The 18,288-nt window shown below is 31.9% G+C and overlaps 3 protein-coding genes across 3 annotated transcripts in view; 1 reads left to right on the top strand and 2 right to left on the bottom strand.

Annotated features, from left to right (window-relative positions):
• LOTGIDRAFT_224130 (hypothetical protein) overlaps positions 1–10,251 on the bottom strand; it is a gene marked incomplete at its 3' end in the record, with an annotated part of 18,294 nt that extends 8,043 nt beyond the window's left edge. The window contains exons 1-8 of the mRNA XM_009046964.1: positions 9,783–10,251; positions 6,621–6,674; positions 5,380–5,414; positions 5,076–5,144; positions 4,492–4,582; positions 4,080–4,188; positions 3,548–3,622; positions 1,286–1,503 (exon numbers count right to left, since the gene is read on the bottom strand). Of these exons, the coding sequence (XP_009045212.1) occupies positions 1,286–1,503; positions 3,548–3,622; positions 4,080–4,188; positions 4,492–4,582; positions 5,076–5,144; positions 5,380–5,414; positions 6,621–6,674; positions 9,783–9,841 (710 nt within the window). The 5' untranslated portion in view covers positions 9,842–10,251. The remainder of the gene's footprint in view (positions 1–1,285; positions 1,504–3,547; positions 3,623–4,079; positions 4,189–4,491; positions 4,583–5,075; positions 5,145–5,379; positions 5,415–6,620; positions 6,675–9,782) is intronic.
• A 376-nt stretch (positions 10,252–10,627) lies between these two features.
• Positions 10,628–13,846, top strand: LOTGIDRAFT_237542 (hypothetical protein; the record flags this gene model as incomplete). Its single annotated transcript, XM_009046965.1, has 6 exons — positions 10,628–10,739; positions 11,160–11,217; positions 11,911–12,009; positions 12,320–12,381; positions 12,903–13,011; positions 13,540–13,846. The coding sequence occupies 6 exons, from the start codon at positions 10,628–10,630 to the stop codon at positions 13,823–13,825; spliced, it is 726 nt and encodes a 241-aa protein (XP_009045213.1). The 3' UTR covers positions 13,826–13,846.
• Positions 13,847–14,098: 252 nt separating this feature from the next.
• LOTGIDRAFT_207566 (hypothetical protein) lies at positions 14,099–17,148 on the bottom strand. The gene is made up of 5 exons (XM_009046966.1): positions 16,972–17,148; positions 16,375–16,521; positions 15,667–15,792; positions 14,297–15,200; positions 14,099–14,211 (listed from the first exon to the last, which is right to left on the bottom strand). The coding sequence occupies exons 1-4, from the start codon at positions 17,068–17,070 to the stop codon at positions 15,054–15,056; spliced, it is 519 nt and encodes a 172-aa protein (XP_009045214.1). The 5' UTR covers positions 17,071–17,148; the 3' UTR covers positions 14,099–14,211; positions 14,297–15,053.
• Between the last annotated feature and the right edge of the window lie 1,140 nt (positions 17,149–18,288).

An 18,288-nucleotide genomic window follows, 5' to 3' on the forward strand; every position in this document is an offset into this window, starting at 1 on the left:
TTCTAAACTTTAAATAGTTAGTAAAATAACGGAATAAGATGTGATCGAGATCTATTTTGGGTGTTCTAAAGAAGGCAGTAAGCCGAAACGTCAAATAACAGGACAATAATATAGTTTTAATTGGTTTCCCCTTTTTGGGAATTTGTGATATAATTTATTATATTTCTTATCATACATTTTCTTAATATAGGCTTTTTATGACTATTTCAGGGGGTTTGTTTGGACTTTTTGGGAAATTTTTTACGTCTATTTTGACCACAAGTTTGATCAGTTTTTACTACAACCATTTTAAATGAACATAAAAATAATACTTGAACAAAAAATAATGAAATAAATACAGACAAATTCTCCCCATAACTTGAAATCAGAAAAGAAAGACAAAAATAGTTACTTCAATTTCAATTTGTAAAGCCTGCATAAAAAATTTGATACACTTTCAATGAGCAACTGATCTATAACAGAAAATGTACCTATGTGCATACTTAAAGGCACAGATTTGCCATTCATTTCACTAAACAGATTTTAGTCTCAGAAACAAGAATTTTTACCTAGCTAATCAATATTAGTGTTTACAGCACACTGTCAAAATTTGAGTCTTCAAATCCATGTGTGGACATAATTATCAAAATTCGCATGTTAAATGTCTATTCCTGAGACCCATATATAGAAAAGACACGTAAACTTATGGAAATAGCAAGTAAAATTCCTAGTTTGAAGTATTTTTGAAGGAATTATATGAATTTCGTACATTTCTAGTACTTTTGAAGACTATTTAATTATATTCAAGACCAAAATACACCCCTCCCCCTCTCCCCAAAATGGCAAACCTGACTCTTTAAACACTTTTTCCATTCCAAAAACTCGTAGTAAAAAAGTGAAAATAATTGCAAGCTTTAGCTAACTTACGACCAAATTCAAATAATTATCTGCTATTTTCATTATATATTTGCTCAAGAAATTGTGATTATTAAAACCATACTAGGATTGTGACAAATCAAAAAAATCATGGAACATTAAAGGGATCGTAAAGAGGATTTCTAGATTTCTTATGCTTATCGGGGTAATTGATAGCATCAATTTGCACCATTCCAATTTTCAATCAGACGTCTGTGGTTCCTGCAAATTCCACTAAAATTCCTGCAATTCCACTAAAATTAAGTGTTTTATGATGTCACCCGTGTTACAAGGAAATTTTGTAGGGGTGACGTCATCAGTGTCCCTGATACACATACAAAATTTAGAAAACCTCTTTAACAAGAGGAAATGACTGAACTAAATTATTTACCCTTCATCAGAATCTTCTTCTGTTTCAGGATTAGCTAGAACTATATCAGTAGGATCAGAATCTACATCTAACTCAGGTTCTCCTGAGTCTAACAGCTTCAGATTATATACAACTACTAGTGTCCCTGATTCTCCTTCAATTCTCTCAAACTGAGCAAAAAAATCTTCTTCAGTTTTAAATGGTGAATATCTGTAGATTAAACTCATCTCTACTTCATGCTGAAAAAAGAACATTTACAACAACTTTATTTGACAATATTGAGTCACAAAATTAAGCTAACAGCAATCTAAGATAGCTTGCCAGGCAAGGTAATATACGCCCATTAGCAGCTTTGATTTTGAATAAAAATATTTAGCAGTACAGTAACAATCACCAGTATGAAATATTCAACCTTCAGTAATACACTTCTTCTGAACTCTTTAGGGCGATACTGAATAATATTGAGTATGAGTTATTGCCCTTGTTCTTGAAAACGTGTTCAATCTTTAGCTTGTGAAAACTCAAGAAGACAAATATTCAATCTTCAGCGAATAATAAAACCAAGTTTTGCCAAAATCCAGCAAGAATCATGCCTTTTAGAGTTTAAGAGCTAAATTTGAAAGCGTTTTCAAGAACAAGGGCAATAACTCATATTAAATATTTTTCAATTCTTCTGATTTTCAATAGGGTTCATCCTTGGGTGATTACGAACACTCACACCAAGTTTCATCAAAATCCCTCAATAATTGTGCCTTCTAGAATGATTACGAGCTAAAAATTGAACGCATATTCAAGAACAAGGGCAAAAACACACACTAAATATTTTTCGTTTCTTGTTATTTTCTAGAGTGTTTACGTTCTAAAAATTGAACGTGTTTTCAAGAACAAGGACAATAACTATACTAAATATTGTTTTGATTTTTCTGATTTTCAATAGGGTTCATCCTTCGTTGAAAACAAACACTCATGCCAAGTTTCGTTAAAATCTGTCAAGAATTGTCCCTTCTAGAGTGATTACGTGCTAAAAATTGAACGCGTTTTCAAGAACAAGGGCAATAACTTATACTAAATATTTTTCGATTCTTCTGATTTTCAATAGGGTTCATCCTTGGTTGATTACCAACACTCATGCCAAGTTTCGTTAAAATCTGTCAAGAATTGTCCCTTCTAAAGTGTTTACGAGCTAAAATTGAACGCGTTTTCAAGAACAAGGGCAATAACTTATACTAAATATTTTTCGATTCTTCTGATTTTCAATAGGGTTCATCCTTGGGTGATTACAAACACTCATACCAAGTTTTGTCAAAATCCGTCAAGAATTGTGTCTTGTAGAGTTTTTACGAGCAATTGTGGACGGACGGACGTACCGACCGACGGATATGGGTGATGACAATATACACCCCCCATTTCATGTGGGCGTATAAAAAATGAAAGACTCTGCTCCTGGAAATGACCACGAAAAATCCACAATGTATTTTGGCCTGACAGTTATGCTGGATATTATGCCTGCTTTGATATAACTTAAAGGGGCATTCCACTTTTTTTGTAAAAGATAGTGGACCACAGCCATATACGCCCACCACGGCATGCGGATGGTAAAAACGAAACATCCATTTTAAGTTTCATCAAAATCGGTTGAAAACTAAGAGAGTAATAGCATATTCAAGATTTTGGGGCAAGGGCAAGAACTCTGCTCCTAACGGTCGAAAATAGCTCAAATTCGAACTTGATCTTCGTTTTATAAACATGTATACACATACCGAATTTCATTTGATTCCATCAAAAAATCTAGAGAGATGTGGGCGTATTAAAATCGTTGTTTTATAACTGTAAATATTTCTAAAGTATGCTATTTATGTATCTACTTGTGCACTAATTAATTAATTAATTAAGCAGTTTGGCCTGGTTTTGGTGTTAGGGTGTATTGAGACGAGTCTTTGGTGTTAGACTTTATAATTAGTTGAAACCTTTAGAATATATAAAAGACATATTTCTCTACAATTAGGCGTTTATTTTACTCAAATCCGTACAGTATCTTTCTAACAACTTACAAAATAACGAACTTAAAAATCTTACCTAATGTTTGTAAATATTTTTGGTGGTAAAAAATTAACGACTGGATTTCTTTAGTTATAACTTACAGATATGTTAAGGGAAACATTTCTCTCATGTTGGTGTCAAGTTTTCACAAATTTGAGCAACAAAAATCTGAGTGCACCTTTAAAGGGACATTCCACTTTTTTTGTAGATTAAAAAATATAAATAGACATGCAAACAATATACCTTTTCTTCACTTCTAGAACCTTGTGATAATGGTGTCCTTGTGCCAACTTCAAATGATGGGAGTGGAACGATAACCTGATAAAGAAATGATAAAAGGTTGAAGATAAATTGTATGCTTACCATATAATGTGATGAACCCACATATTGGCCACATTTCTGATAAGTTAAATTTTCATGTTCTTACATTATTGTCGTTGTTAGGTCTATGCCTAAAGGTGTCATTTTTTCATGTTTTTGCATGAGATGGGCTGCTGAGACACTCATTACTTATCCAACGTGGTTAATGTTGATTGCAGATGAAAAAATAAAAATTGATATTTCCTTGGGTGTGGACAACTAGGAGGATGGTTTTTTTGGGGGGATATTATATGGTTCCAAAGAAAACATGTTTTAAATGTCCATTGTTTTGAGGGTGTGAGGGGTTCAAATGATTACTCTAGGGTTGCAATGGCTGAAAAAGGTTTGGAACCACTGCTCTAGGCCTATACATCTAAGAGAATTAATTCAGTCTCCATATTGGTATTTTACTAACCTCGTCTATACCTTCTTCTTCGTGAAATGTTCGAGATAAAAAGAGACATGACATTGTTAAACCTTTCTTTGTGAAAACCATTAAATCATTACCTATTCTCATTGAACCTCTGAAATGTAATAACACTAGTTCGTTTCCATCGATGCATTTTAATCAATATTTACTTTATATTTATCTTTTTCACAAGAATTTCATTTTTGTTATTTATATTCTTACAAACAAATCAAATTTCATGAAAATCAAAAAAAAAAGTTGAAGTTTTTATTTTTCAAAATTCAGAAAAAAGGGAAATAACTCTGCTTATAATTGCAATGACCAAAAATTCCAACTTGATTTACATAACATGATGTCTGTACATTATTACATAAAGGTATTTCATCAAATCCATTGAAAACATAGAAGAAAAACTTACGATTTCAAGCCATTACCATACATGCCAATATGCTGTGTGTCTGCTGATTTTTTTAATGATTTGCCAAATGTAACAATATCAGCAGTTTCACCTAAAAAAAATCAAATGACTTCTAACTTGTACACTATGGATTGATCATATAATGAGAGAGCTTTGAATACATTTGTCATCATTCTTCATAAATAAAGGTTTCATTCCAACAAAATATAGCAAGTATAACCTATGCTATAGTTAGTAAATATAAAGGCTTTGCTTACACTCCTGAATAAATATTTAGATTAGCTGTAAGACCTACACCATTAACCAGTACTAGATTGAGAATAATACTTAAATGGCACAAACAACTACAGGAGTCTAGTTTATCCGCACATTCCCGTTCCCGATAAAATCATGTGGTTTAACGAAAATCTGGATAGTTAAAACATGTCATTCCATAAATAGAGTTTACAATTACTCATTCTGATGTTCATATAACCACAGTATTGCCCATTTTTTTAATCACTGGAGCCATGAAACATTGCATTCAAATGCCTGCACTGTGATCTATGCTGAGCTAAATTATTATTATTCATATAAATACTTACTTGGATCCATGCCTTCTCCATCATCCAAGAAACACATCACATATCCTCCACGCAATGAATTTTCTGCCACTAAAATTTAAGAATTTAGACAATATGAAAGTAAAAAAAAAGATGCTTTTTTTTAGAATGAAAATGCAACATATAGTTTGTTAAGATTTCAATTAAATCAATAGTACCAGAAGTAATGTTATCATGGAAATCAATATCAACCCCCCATGGTTTACTGCATTAAACAATATTATTTTTATTTATTATATAGCTTTTGAAGTAATCAAGCACAGTGCTTTACGGTCTTTAAACTTACCAGAATAAACATTGATTTTTGTAGCATTTGCATCTCTGAAAAAGAATGAAAATCAAAATCAGTCCATGTGTAAGCATATTTTAAATGCCTGTACAACTCTGTATTTACAGTATTTTAAAGTGATACGTCTTAGAATTAACATAAAATTTAAGAATTTTGAACTTGGCAAATAAGAGCCAGTAGATATACCTGGTGTTATAAATAACATAACAGGATCCTTTTAAAATCCGATAAATCCAAAAAACTTAGTTATTATCCATAACTATGCAATTTACTATGAAAAACGCTTAATATCAAGATACAGCGTTTTTCAATAATTACTTAGTTTTATGAATTTTCCAATTTTACAGATTTTACAAGGATTCTGATAACTTTATGACACCAGGTAAACTAACTGATGAATATAGACTAATATTGGCCATTACGAGAACTTCAATTGTGGGTAACTTTAAATTAGCATCAATGTATATGAAACATAAATCATGGAAATTAATTTTTGTGTTTTAGACATATTTGTATTTGATTTACTGAATACACATACAAATTTCTATTATTAAATGACCCAAATTTCTATAGTGCTTTTCTGTAATTGACAACATATATTATGTATTGTAATTGCTCTTTGTGTTCTGCTTTTATATCTTTGAATACATTTTTCCACTAAATATATTTTCATGTAAATATTACAGAAATCAATTTTATTTTATTATAGATTTCATAATTAACATGAAATGTTTCTTTTGAATTTCTTCTTTATATAGCCATTTTCACATAAATATCTATCAATTTTCAACTCTGGTATTGTTGATTTAGCGTTTGATTTGATATTTAGGAAATTAACTTTTCCACAAACAATTCATATATTTTCAATGTTATTTCTATGCTTTATCTTTTATACTTGAAGGCCATTATTTTTTATAACATACTGCCCCTCATAGTTCAGTTTTTATCTTGATATATACAATATTTGACTTCTCATTTCTTGTGCTCATGTTCTCATTCCCTAAACCTAACAAGTCCAAAATTCTAGCATGTCCTTTCCACTTTCCATGTTGATTCAAGTTTTTACTGCCAAGCTAATCAGGACATAAGGAAGCAATGAATGATTTGGCAATGCACAATTAAGCTCTAAATCCATATTCAAGGGAGACAACTTATTTGAGATCATTTAGCTAACTGTCGTCTGTAGGGACCACAATTTATATTCATTTATGAAACTACCAGGATGACATTTCACTTACCGTGCATTATCTATCAATTCAGCCAAAGCTCCAAACAGAAATTCATGAGTTGTGCTGAAATAAAAAGATTTACACAAAATTACATTGCATTAAGACGAAAAGCATTTTTTTGATGTAGTGGTTTTAGTGCTATCTTCATTGCCATTTAGAATTGTGTTTTTGAATTTTGCATTATTTTTAGTTTAAAATAAATCAGTTTTTCATTATTTGTTTAAATGTGTGCTTGATTTCATTTTTGAATGAAATTAGGAAACATTAATAGCAGTTTGTTTCTATATATGTTACTGTATTTTGCTTAGTGTAATAAAGAAGTGTACAACATACATTATATTTAACATTTATAATGTATTGTTTGTTTTTGGGAGGTGGGAAAGTAATATCTTTATTCAACTCATAAAAAAAAAATACATAGTCAAAAATACAATTATAATGTACAGTGCATGTATATATCTATAAACAAATAATGTTAATTGAATAAATAATTTTACAAATGAAAATACATTCTACAATTGCAGTTACTTTTAATTTAAATTATGCCTTTATCATCTAAATTTCTTCATTGTAACTAGCATTGGCTTCATTTCTATATCTGGGTGCATCTATATTTGACAGGATATAAATGATCAATGATTGGTAGTTGATTCCTGTTGTAAACAAAAATGTATTCATATATAACTTTGCTCAACCACATTTAACACAGTAATTTAATTTTTTAACAAAACAAAAGATACTTATTTTAATAGTTTTCTAGGCATTGTTTACACATTGAACACAATTATTATAAGCACATTCAGCATAATCAATTGTATAAATCTGTAGTACCTTTAATGCTTTGATAAAATCCTTAACTATCAATACATTTACATCAATATATTTATTTACATTTCATATCACTTCTAAAAATATCTATATCTATACATCTTATACACTGACTTCAAAATATGCCTAGAAAAGTCTGTAGGGTCACATACAATTTCTGTAGTTGGATTTGAATATTGGAATATCATATAAATCTGATTCTGTCACCTCCTCCACAAGTATTCTCCCTTTAAGAGTGCCTTACAATCTATATCTTGCATTTCAGTGTGAAATCAATGAATTAGGATTTGTCTTGCTTTTCAGAAGATAAATTCCATCATGCCACCAGTTATTCCAGATTGGTCAGTTGTTCAAAAATATATACTTTGTGCTCCTTGATTCCTGAGCTATGTATAATTGATGCACTGAGTAATATATCATTAAATCTTGGCATGCTCAGGAATTCTGACTAATAAAAGGAAGGAAAAAAATTGGACTAAAAAATTTCATATGATTTCAATAATCAGCTTTTTCTTTGAAGGGACAGATGCGCCATTTTGGGGGTTGATTATATGGGCATGGTCTTTAGAAGTACTAGAAATGTACGCAAATTGCACAATTCCTTCAAAAATATCTGAAACTTAGATTCTTTTCCACTTTCTATAGATATCTTGTCGATATATGGCTATTATAGCAGTGTCTCAAAAAAAGACGACGCGTCTTTTAAATTTTCATACACAGATAATTCTGGATACACATGTATTTGAAAGCTCAAATTTAGAAAGAGAACACTGTTACTGATTGGCTTGGCTATAAATTAGGTTTCTGAGGCGACAGTAAGATTGGTCAAAAAAATGGCACACTCCTCCCTTTAAACTAACACATTTCATTTCAATAAATAAAGGAAGTAAAGCAAATCTACCACACATGGCTTTATAAATCAATATTATTACATATTTTGTATTCAATATACAGCAACAGGTTATTTTTCTACAAAAACTTAAAATGGTGTCAATTTTATTCATGATTATTCAGAATACCAATTAATAATACTCTTCGGGTCATCTTCCAATCAGAACAGGCTATTAACCATTTCACATTTTGAGTAAGATATACCTTTACTATTTGTTGATCTGCTGAGTTTCATCAAGAAGATGGAAGATTAGCGCTTTCTAAATGGAGCGAATGAATTACCATGGATATGACAGAAATGTTTGCACAGAAATGTGGCAATCTGGCAAACTGTTTTCCATTTTCAACTGCAATCCAACTGAAAACCTTCTATTTCAACAGTTGCTTGAATTGAACCCAAAACCTTTTGGCAAGAGAATGTGATTGCCAGCAAGATCATTGACATAGGGCAATCCAATAACACCAATGGCCTACTCATATTTATTATGTAGATAAGTAGATTCAAGTTTATGCAATATCTTAGATGTGTGCATTGATACTGACTTATCATATCATAACAGAAAAGTAATGAATCTTATGTCCTATTATTGTTCATAATTTTAAGACAAGAAAGTAAATTTAATGGAATTTTAAATGTTGTTAATGAGAAAATAAATTGTTTCTTCCCCAATTGGAGTTTTCCACTTCCTCATTTTATCATGTTAGTCTGAAACTATCTATCTTAATAAGCTTTTGACTGTAAGTTGGTGTGTGATATAAGCTTACACAGATACTTAGCTTTGTTTCAACTTTCTACTTAAAATTAGTGAGCTGTTTTTTCTTTATTGGTTACAATTATGAGGGATTTGTCACTTGTTTAGAATATTAATAAACCCTGTCAATGCCATAGTCTTGAACATAACTGTCATCAAATCTATGTGGGATGTCACCTTTAGTGAGATTGGTGTCATTGTTTTCTTGATTGAGTTGGTGGCCTTGTTTATGATATACAAAGAGCTAGATGAATATGATAAAAAGTCAAAAATTCTTACAAGGTTTTGTTGTATAAGAATAATGAGAACTGAAGTAAATATCTTCATTTGTAAACAATGAAAATAGCACTAAAAACCACACATATTACATTAAATGGTTCATGTTTGACTCAACAGCCAAAAGCTATATAAGCATCCATGACATTCATTTGTAAACTTGTCTATAAAAGAGACAAAAAATAAATAATCCACTCTTTCAAGTATTTTTACAAATTTAATCAAGCCACTATGAGCCTAAATTTCTTCATCTAGAGACATATATTGAATTCAAAATGGCTTCCATTTCCATTGGTTCGTCACAACTCATACCACTATTATAGTATTTCCAAGCCTACTACCATTATCATTATGTGAAGAAGCCCGTTCACTTCAGTCATAAGCAAATTTGAGATTTCCATCTTTAGTATATAAGCTTACGTACGAATTTGTGTGCAGATAATCAAAACTGAGTTGAGCTCTGCTCAAGGTCGTGTACGCCATTACGCTATTAACAAAATTTGATAAGACGAATTTCACATTAATTTTCTCCTCTTCGAAACTGTTCAGTATAAATACGTGAGTAAGTTCCTTGACTTGGCGTCTCTACAACCTTGCGCTTCTTTAAAAACGCTTTAAAATTCCTTCGTCTTGTTAGGATGTAGGCTATTTTTCATTCATTTCAGATGTATATTTGTCCACTCTGTCCTTAAGGTTCAAGCATGTAAATTATATCTCATTAACTGACGAGCTCGGTGTTCATTGACTTTGCGCATCAAGCCATGTGCCATTTTCCCTCTCAAAACACTGCAAGAATCCGGACTACTTTTCTATCGATGACCATTATGAGGAATCAATACTCGTGGATTATTCGTAGCTACACCATTAGTGGGTAGATTTAGGCTCATCCTCAGAAAAATACACCACATTTATATGCACCAAAAGAATATTTGTTTACAAAATGAAAACATAACTGTTCATAACTTCATAAAAAAACAAAATAGTTCGCCTCATCACATAGCAGCGGCGTCGCGTTAATGGTCATTCAAAATTCTTCACTGTCAGAAATAAAGAATACGAAGATTGGTTCATGTTGAAATTAAGGTATATGATTAAACAGAATTAAACCAGACAACTGCATTTCTAACCAAATAATATCATATAATTATTCGAAGAGCAAATGTCAATGTCTGGAAAAAACATAAATCCCAGATCACAGAGCTCTATTTACGTTTTGTATTTATCACGAGTTCAATGCCGTAATTTTAGTGCAACCCTTCACAATCAAGCATGCTAGCAAACTGTGAAGATAAATCCTGTAGCAGTAGTAGTGACGACGATGAGGCCAGAAGACTTCAAGAGGCTGTGATAGGCCTTGAGCATGTTCCCAAGCCATATCCTAGTTCGTAATGCTTACATTACATACCCTACGACAGTGGAAGATTTCTAAATGAATTAATATTTGCGACTATTAGACTAAATAGTACAGTTCCCAAATGAGAAACCCGTTTACTTCTTCTTAGTTAGTAGACCTATACTGGCTATAGGCCTACTCTACTAGTACAGCTATTTTGTCTTTGTAATTGTATTTTATTTTTAGTGTAATGAACAATAAATTAGTTGATGTGTTTGACTGTTGTTCGATATTTTCTAAGAATGTCTTTGGAAACCAACTTGGAAGCCTGTTATTTAATTTTTTAACGTTTGAGATAAACACACTATCAAGCCGCAAGGGGTCTACACCTGAAAATAATGTAAGATTGCAAAATAAAACAAATATGCCTATTAATATTATGTTATTTTTTCGATAATTCTTTTTTAGATGGGAGTAGTCATTCAAAGTCTGATAATATTAATTTTAACAAGAAAACATCAAAGAGGTAACTGGAATTTTAAACAGACAAGTAGGCCTAATTATCCTAAAAAGGCTAATGTGCTCTCTGAATACAATTAATTACATATAGAAATAAATATCACTTAACTACAAGTAAAAAACACCTTCCAATATCATGATCTGTTGATAGAACAGTAGGCATGCATAAATTTGCAAAATAAGCTCTTCAATTACACTCTTTAATTAACCATGACATCATTGTATTAAATATTCATGTGCAGAGATTTGAACAAATTCTCAATTGGAGCTGAAATCAGTCTCTATCAGCTATTGCCCCTCATGCAAATGCTGCCGTCCCCCTTGGCATATTGGGCTGGTTACGGGCCTGGAGATACAATCATCCTGATTTATGAAAGTTGGAATGGTGCAAATTGATGCTATAGTGTGTCCCCAACACATAAAAAATTCAGATAATCCCTATTGTTATTTTCTTGCGTGATTGTGATTTGTAACATGAAGTAATAACATTGGTGATATTTAATGAAACGCTGATATGTTTTTGTTGTGTTAAGGGAATTTTGATGCTGAAAATTGATACAGATGAAATTATGATCTTTCGGTACTGCTTGACAACATTGTATATTTCAAAATGTCCATAATCTATATAGTTGACAGTAGAATATGAACTATCGAACTGAATCCATTTCAAAATTATTAAATAAAGTGTTCTTATTTTTAGAAATAATTTAAAGACTGATGATACTAAAAGTAATGAGTTGAATACAACACCAGAATTTAGATTTTTTATAGCTAAAAAGCTTGGATCATATTTAGACAGGTATCTATTTTGTTTTTATACCTATATCGATTGAATATATGTAATACTTGTCAGCCACTTCATCAGTATAATTTTGGGCTCTAGAACAAATGACATGCATGTGCAAATTCTTAAAAAGTTAAAGCATAATTTCTGAAATGACATAATATTTTCATGTCAGAAACCACAGTGGTTAAGAGAGTACATGTAGCACTTGGCTTTGTTATTAATTTTCATTACTCTATTCCAAGTTCACAAGAACATGGTTTTAATACATTTCTCTATCTTGCAACTTACTATTATTAGTATATTAACTATTGTATTTATTTAGTATCACAGAATTTCCAGAAGATGAAAATATTAAGAAGGATGCCAAAATACCAAAACAAGATGGTAAATATATTTTCTTTCTTTATATTGTTCATTTTCAAAGTATGGCAAGTTCTAATTATTTGAAATTCAGGGAATTTTCTCCAAATCCGTAAGAGATTTGCCAATTTGGGGGTTGATTTGAGTCTTGAATATATGTAAATAGTCTTCAGAAGTTTGAGTAATGTATGAAAATTACATAATTCCAAACCAAAATATCTCAAACTTGGAATTTTTTTTGCTATTTTTATAGATGTCTTGTCTATTTATGGCAGTGTCTGAAGAAAAGACAACTTGTCTTTTTATGTTCCACACACGGATAATTCTGGAAAAAGATGGATTTTATTTCAAATTTTGACACTGACCTTTTAACACTTACTGATTAGATTAGCTAAAGAATTCCTGTTTCCGAGACTAAGGTACGATGGGTAGAAAATTTGGCCCATCTGTCCCTTTAAGATCAACATAAAACATATTTTAATTATTTTCTTCTTGTTCTGTTTCTTTTGTAATATCATGTGTATAGCAATATTTTAACATTTCAGGTTTTCGATTATTTTCGGCGTCCTATGGGGACTGGTTGACAGAAGATGAGGTAGAGAAAAGATCAAGTGTCAAACGCAAAAAGAAAAGGAAAAGCAGCTCAAGTGAAAGGTAATGACATGATCTGATGTCATACTGGGATAAGTAAACATGAATAGCATTGTTGTTGCTTTCTCAGATTAGATGAAAAATATGGGAGGTTTTATACTATGATTGTACACAGAGTAATTACATTGATGTTAATGAATGAGTTACGATACTTAACAATTTTTGTCATTTATACTCTAGAAATTATTCAATGAAGCACACGATTCTTTCAAATTCCCTTATTGAAACTGCTGTTTTAGCATATGGACTCCTGGAAGGGTTAGAAGATTCTAGTTTATCTTCACATTGGTCAAGGGATTGTGTCTTCATCTTATACCTTCACTGCAATGGTCCACTTTCTTGTTTCACAGAAGTTTGATTTGATTTGGTATACAATCCAATCAAATTACTGACCGTCAAGCAAGAAAGCGGGCCATGGCAGTCAAGGTATAAGATCTAGACGTAATACCTTGACCATTGTGAAGAGGATTCTAGTCATGATTTGGAATATGATCTTTGAAATAAACAATACAATATATTTTCTTAATTCAGTGGAGAAGATGAAAGACTGATGGAAGCTGTTATACCTGATGACTTTCTGAAAGACATTGTAAATAGTGTTTCTGATCATCCATCATCTCAAAAGGATAATATTGATAAACATGGTGAATTGCCCAGTGAAGAGACTGATCAGTGCAAGAATAAAAAACATAAGAAATGTAAACATAAAACTAAAGACAAAGAAGACTCTTCTGTTTCACATGATTCACAGCAAGATCTCATTGAAAAGAGAAAACATAAGGAAAAGAAGAAAAAACACAAAAGTTGCTCTGAATAAACTAATACTATGAACTTTGTTTGTTTCTTGGTTGTGTAAATTCTTTAGTTTATCCAAAGGATGCAATTTTTTTTTTTAATGTTCCTTTTGTATAATCCCAACATTTTTGTAACAATCTTCTAGATCCCTGGTTTTCACCCTTTGGAGTTGGGGTTTGTTTCTTCTGCTGTAGGAGAAAAATTTCTCTATGTGGGCTATAGGGGCTTTTGGTGTATGTTTTTCAATAGATGGACAGTGTAACAGCCACTACCATAGAGCAAACCTAAAACAGTTAGGAAATGTTGAAGTATTATTTGCTTGAATGAACAATTATAAAATTTACATAATTTCAATTGCCCATTGGTTTTTGGGGTGAAAGGGGTTTTAAGGATTGTTCTGGTGGTATGAGGGCTGAAAAATGTTTGGAATCACTGTTCTAGTTGTTTTACTGGCTCATAGAGCATACTTTTAGCTCTTCATTAATTTTATCAGAAGTAAATTTTTAACAAAATGGTATGTTGATATATTGACTAAACTTCTTCAACAATATCCCATTCAGACATTACTGCACACACACAATTTAAGTTTTTGATATGATAGCAATTTGTCACATTCATAAGATGCCCAACTCAGAAACAGTTCTTTAAAAAGTAGTGTCAAATAGTTTTAGGATAACCTCAGAGGAGTTCCTTCTGACAGAATGTGGAAGCTTAAAGTTTGATGAGAAGTATATTGTGAAGACAGATAAACCAGTATAAGATTTCATAGATATTGGTTGTATCTAGTCCATCTAAAACATTTTCGGAAAGGATCAGTGATACATCGTCGTTTAGCTATATGTTAAGCTAAAAAATGTCAGAAAGCAAAAACACATTTTATTACTTACAAAAAAAACCCAAATATTCAGAATAATTCACACAGTTCATATAACATAATTTTTGTCATTTTAAAGATTTAGAGACAAACTGTGTCTTGCCCATACATCTCTTATACTAAAAAAAATAAACAGACTTCCTATCACACATCTATTTAAAATGAAATTCCTCCAAAATTCAAATCTGTTTTTTGAAATGTCACCAAACAAAACTTTGATTAAATTATTTTTACAACATAAATTTTGACAAATGTCCTTATGTACATCAATTATCAATTCACAGATAAATATGTATAATATATAGAATATTGCAGCGACTGGCAGTATTGATATCATTACATTCTTCCTGAGTAAGGGTATGGAACTTATGTAACCTTAATTTTCTCCTCCTAATGTTTCTTTATCAAATTGGTATTCACCAAGTCCTGGTCCAACACGTTTTAAACTAGCTATATAGTTAGATATCTCTTTAATAGATTCAACTTGTTCATCAAGAAACTTTCCTTCTATGAAATCAGTCATCTAAAATTAAAAGGGACAATAATAAATCATATAAAGTACTATAATAAAATAAGTACATGTAATTATTGCAATTCTACTTAACCAATCGTTTGATGTCACTATCGCAAAATCTGCTTTGCGATAGCAGCATTATGAAAAGCTTAGTTTTAGTAGAATTGCAGGAACCACAGACTTCTCATGAAATGGTGCAAATTGATGCTTAAATGAAATGGTGCAAATTGATTCTTTACGTGTCCCTGAAACACATATTATAACACTCCTTACAAAAAAAGGTGACAAAATCTTGAAAGACATTTCTCGTCTCTTTTAGAACACCTTTATCACAATAGATGTCACTACAATCTTCTATGAGATAGACCACCATAACAAAATTTATCAGTAATTCTACATAATCACAATTGGTGTAGAGCCACTGCTTTGTTTAGGGTTTGGACCAGATGTGACTAAATTGTTGAACAAAACTTACCTGGGCATCATCGTGAGTATCAGCAATTTTATGAAGATCTAATAGGGATTGATTTACTTTCTTCTCTAATTGTAATGATACCTGCATAGCTTCTAATCCAGTACCCCATTCGTTCTGTTCAGGTTTCTAGTAAAATAGTCAATATACATCTTTATATATTTGAAAGGAGTCAACCATCAACCATATTATAGTCATCTCTAGAAATACTTTGTCAATGATGTCAATTTCAGTCACCTACAGTGTTCTCAGTGTTTTTATATATAAAATCTGATGCCTACTATTTGACCATAAGCATTGAATATTAGTGATGATCCCATTACATTAATTTATGAAAAATTCTTGAAAATTTTTAGAAAAGAATCAACAGTTTTAAATTACGCACTGATTATTTGTACTGTCACGACGCGTATTCTCTATGGCTGCTAACAATGATACAGATAAGATAAGACACAATAGGCGTGCAAGTTGTTAGTTTATAGCGTCAAGCCATTTTGTTTATCAAGAATGATATTAAGTGACTTTGTTAGGGTTAAATAGGGATGGCCATATGATTTTTAATGCCCATTTTTTGACCGTCATGGTGCGAATAGCCACAGCCGTTTAATTAAGTGATCAAACAGTTAAACATATATCAATAAAAAAATAGCTGATGAGGTAAAAGTTAAGTGTCAAGTCCATAGCATGAAATTTCATTATAACTGTTAATACCTGGACATTGTTGAGAACAATTCTACCACCTCTTGTATTTTGATATTTCATCAATAATTCAGCATGTTCTCTCTCTTCATCACCTTGTTTCTTGAAAAACTTAAAGAAGCCTGGTAAGTTGACGTCATCTCGATCAAAATGAAATGCCTAAAATAAAATTGGGCATCCAATTTTCACAAAGGCCTACACTGCATAAAATGTAGATAGGCTAGGCCTACATCTTAAGAAAAAACTACTTCATAAGCTCCAAGTCAAGACCATGACTGCTACAGAAACTTGTATTGTACTTATAGGAAATGGCACCAGCCCCGTCGCGATGGTTGGATCCATGAGGGCTGGGCCTCAGTAAGCGAGCAAGTGAGAATTAAACCCCAGGAAAACCTCCTTTAGTTCAGCAGAGATTGATTCATTTACATTGTCTTTGTACATAATAAAAAATATATAGATTTTGACACGTTTTTGGTACCTCAAAATTGTCAGAAATGAGTTCTGGGCCTTTAATTCTTCAAATTTTCAGAGTACAAAATCTGAGCCCCAACACCATTTCATTCCTGGCGACGGGACTGAATGACAGTCGACATTGAGGTAAGAACTTACCATAGATTGATAGACATAACTTGCATATAATTCTAGATTTATCTGTCGATTAATTCCAGCTTCACAATCTTCATGAAAATTATGGCGAGCAAGAGACATGGCTATAGTTCTTGTTATAAGATGACGAAAAATGTCCCTAACTCTGTTCACAACAAATGAGCACTATCTGACCACAATTGACGGAAATAACAAACGCTCGCGGTTGGACAAAAGAAAATATTGAAGTTCAAGGTCATAAGCTCCACTCAACTGGAACTGTTTTTCTTCACTCGACCTACAAACACTGCTCTTAACAGTTTCTATTTTTTGAACCATACCTATAGGGCAATAGAGATTGTGAGTGTCATGAAAACAGTTTTGTGGATTTTTATACGCCCACATGGAAATGTGCACGTATATTGCCGTCGCCCCTGTCCGTCGGTCCGTCCGTTCACATTTCTTCGTAGGCACGAACGGGAGTTATGGTAATAACGTAATTCGTCGTTTTTATGGTCCGATAGAGGCTACAGTTTTTATCCAATCTGAATGAAACTTGGTATGCATGTATATATTGTTGAGATCTCGGTCAAGTTCGAAATTGGTAATTATCGGATGATCGGTTTCAGAGTTATTGCCCTTGACTTGGTTTCAGAGTTATTGCGCCTTGACTTAGTAAAAACGCTTCAAATTTTGCTTGTAGTCATGATACAGGGTGCAGTTTTTATCTGATCTCAAGGAAACTTATTATGTATGTATAAATTGATGAGATCTCAAGTTCAAAAATAGTAATAATTGGATGAATGGTTTTGGAGTTATGGCCCTTCAATTAATTCAGTGATTCAGACATTGAAATGATGAATTGCCTAAAGAAAACTTTCAAAACCTTAAGGTACTTATGAAGGTGCAAAATCACAAGCGATGGGTCTGAGTCTTCTCTCATGGAATTTATCAAACCTAGAAGTCTGAATGTCTCATTACTGAAGAGCCAAAATTTTCCTTCAAACATTTATATTTCGGTTTTGCGTAAAGATTTGCCATTGCAAATTAGGTGACATCCTGAACATCCGTTAAGTTTAAAAATCTATGAAGCTCAGATAATGTATTTAAATAGTACTAAAAATTGAGGCAAAAAACAGATGTACACACTACAAATTAATCAATGACTGCTGAACTGAAGAACGTTTTGAGATTTGGCTTAATTCTAACTGGCCGAGGCCAAGCACCCACCCCATTCGGACAACGAACTGGGGGAATGGAATGATGGCTACAAAATGGTGAGACGCATGACTGAATTTGGAATATCAAAGGTTTCATAAGGGGAAAACATACCTTCATTTC

The sequence above is a fragment of the Lottia gigantea genome (assembly GCF_000327385.1).
Source record: "Lottia gigantea unplaced genomic scaffold LOTGIsca_109, whole genome shotgun sequence".
NCBI lineage: Eukaryota > Metazoa > Mollusca > Gastropoda > Lottiidae > Lottia > Lottia gigantea.

Bases quoted from the DNA above. Each gene is read 5' to 3' on its own strand.
- LOTGIDRAFT_207566 (XM_009046966.1), bottom strand. From the start codon at position 17,070: ATGTCTCTTGCTCGCCATAATTTTCATGAAGATTGTGAAGCTGGAATT. The intron at 16,522-16,971 runs GTAAGTTCTTAC...ATTTTATTTTAG, and splicing joins GTTATGTCTATCAATCTATG to GCATTTCATTTTGATCGAGA. The intron at 15,201-15,666 runs GTAAGTTTTGTT...TTTTAATTTTAG, and splicing joins ATACTCACGATGATGCCCAG to ATGACTGATTTCATAGAAGG.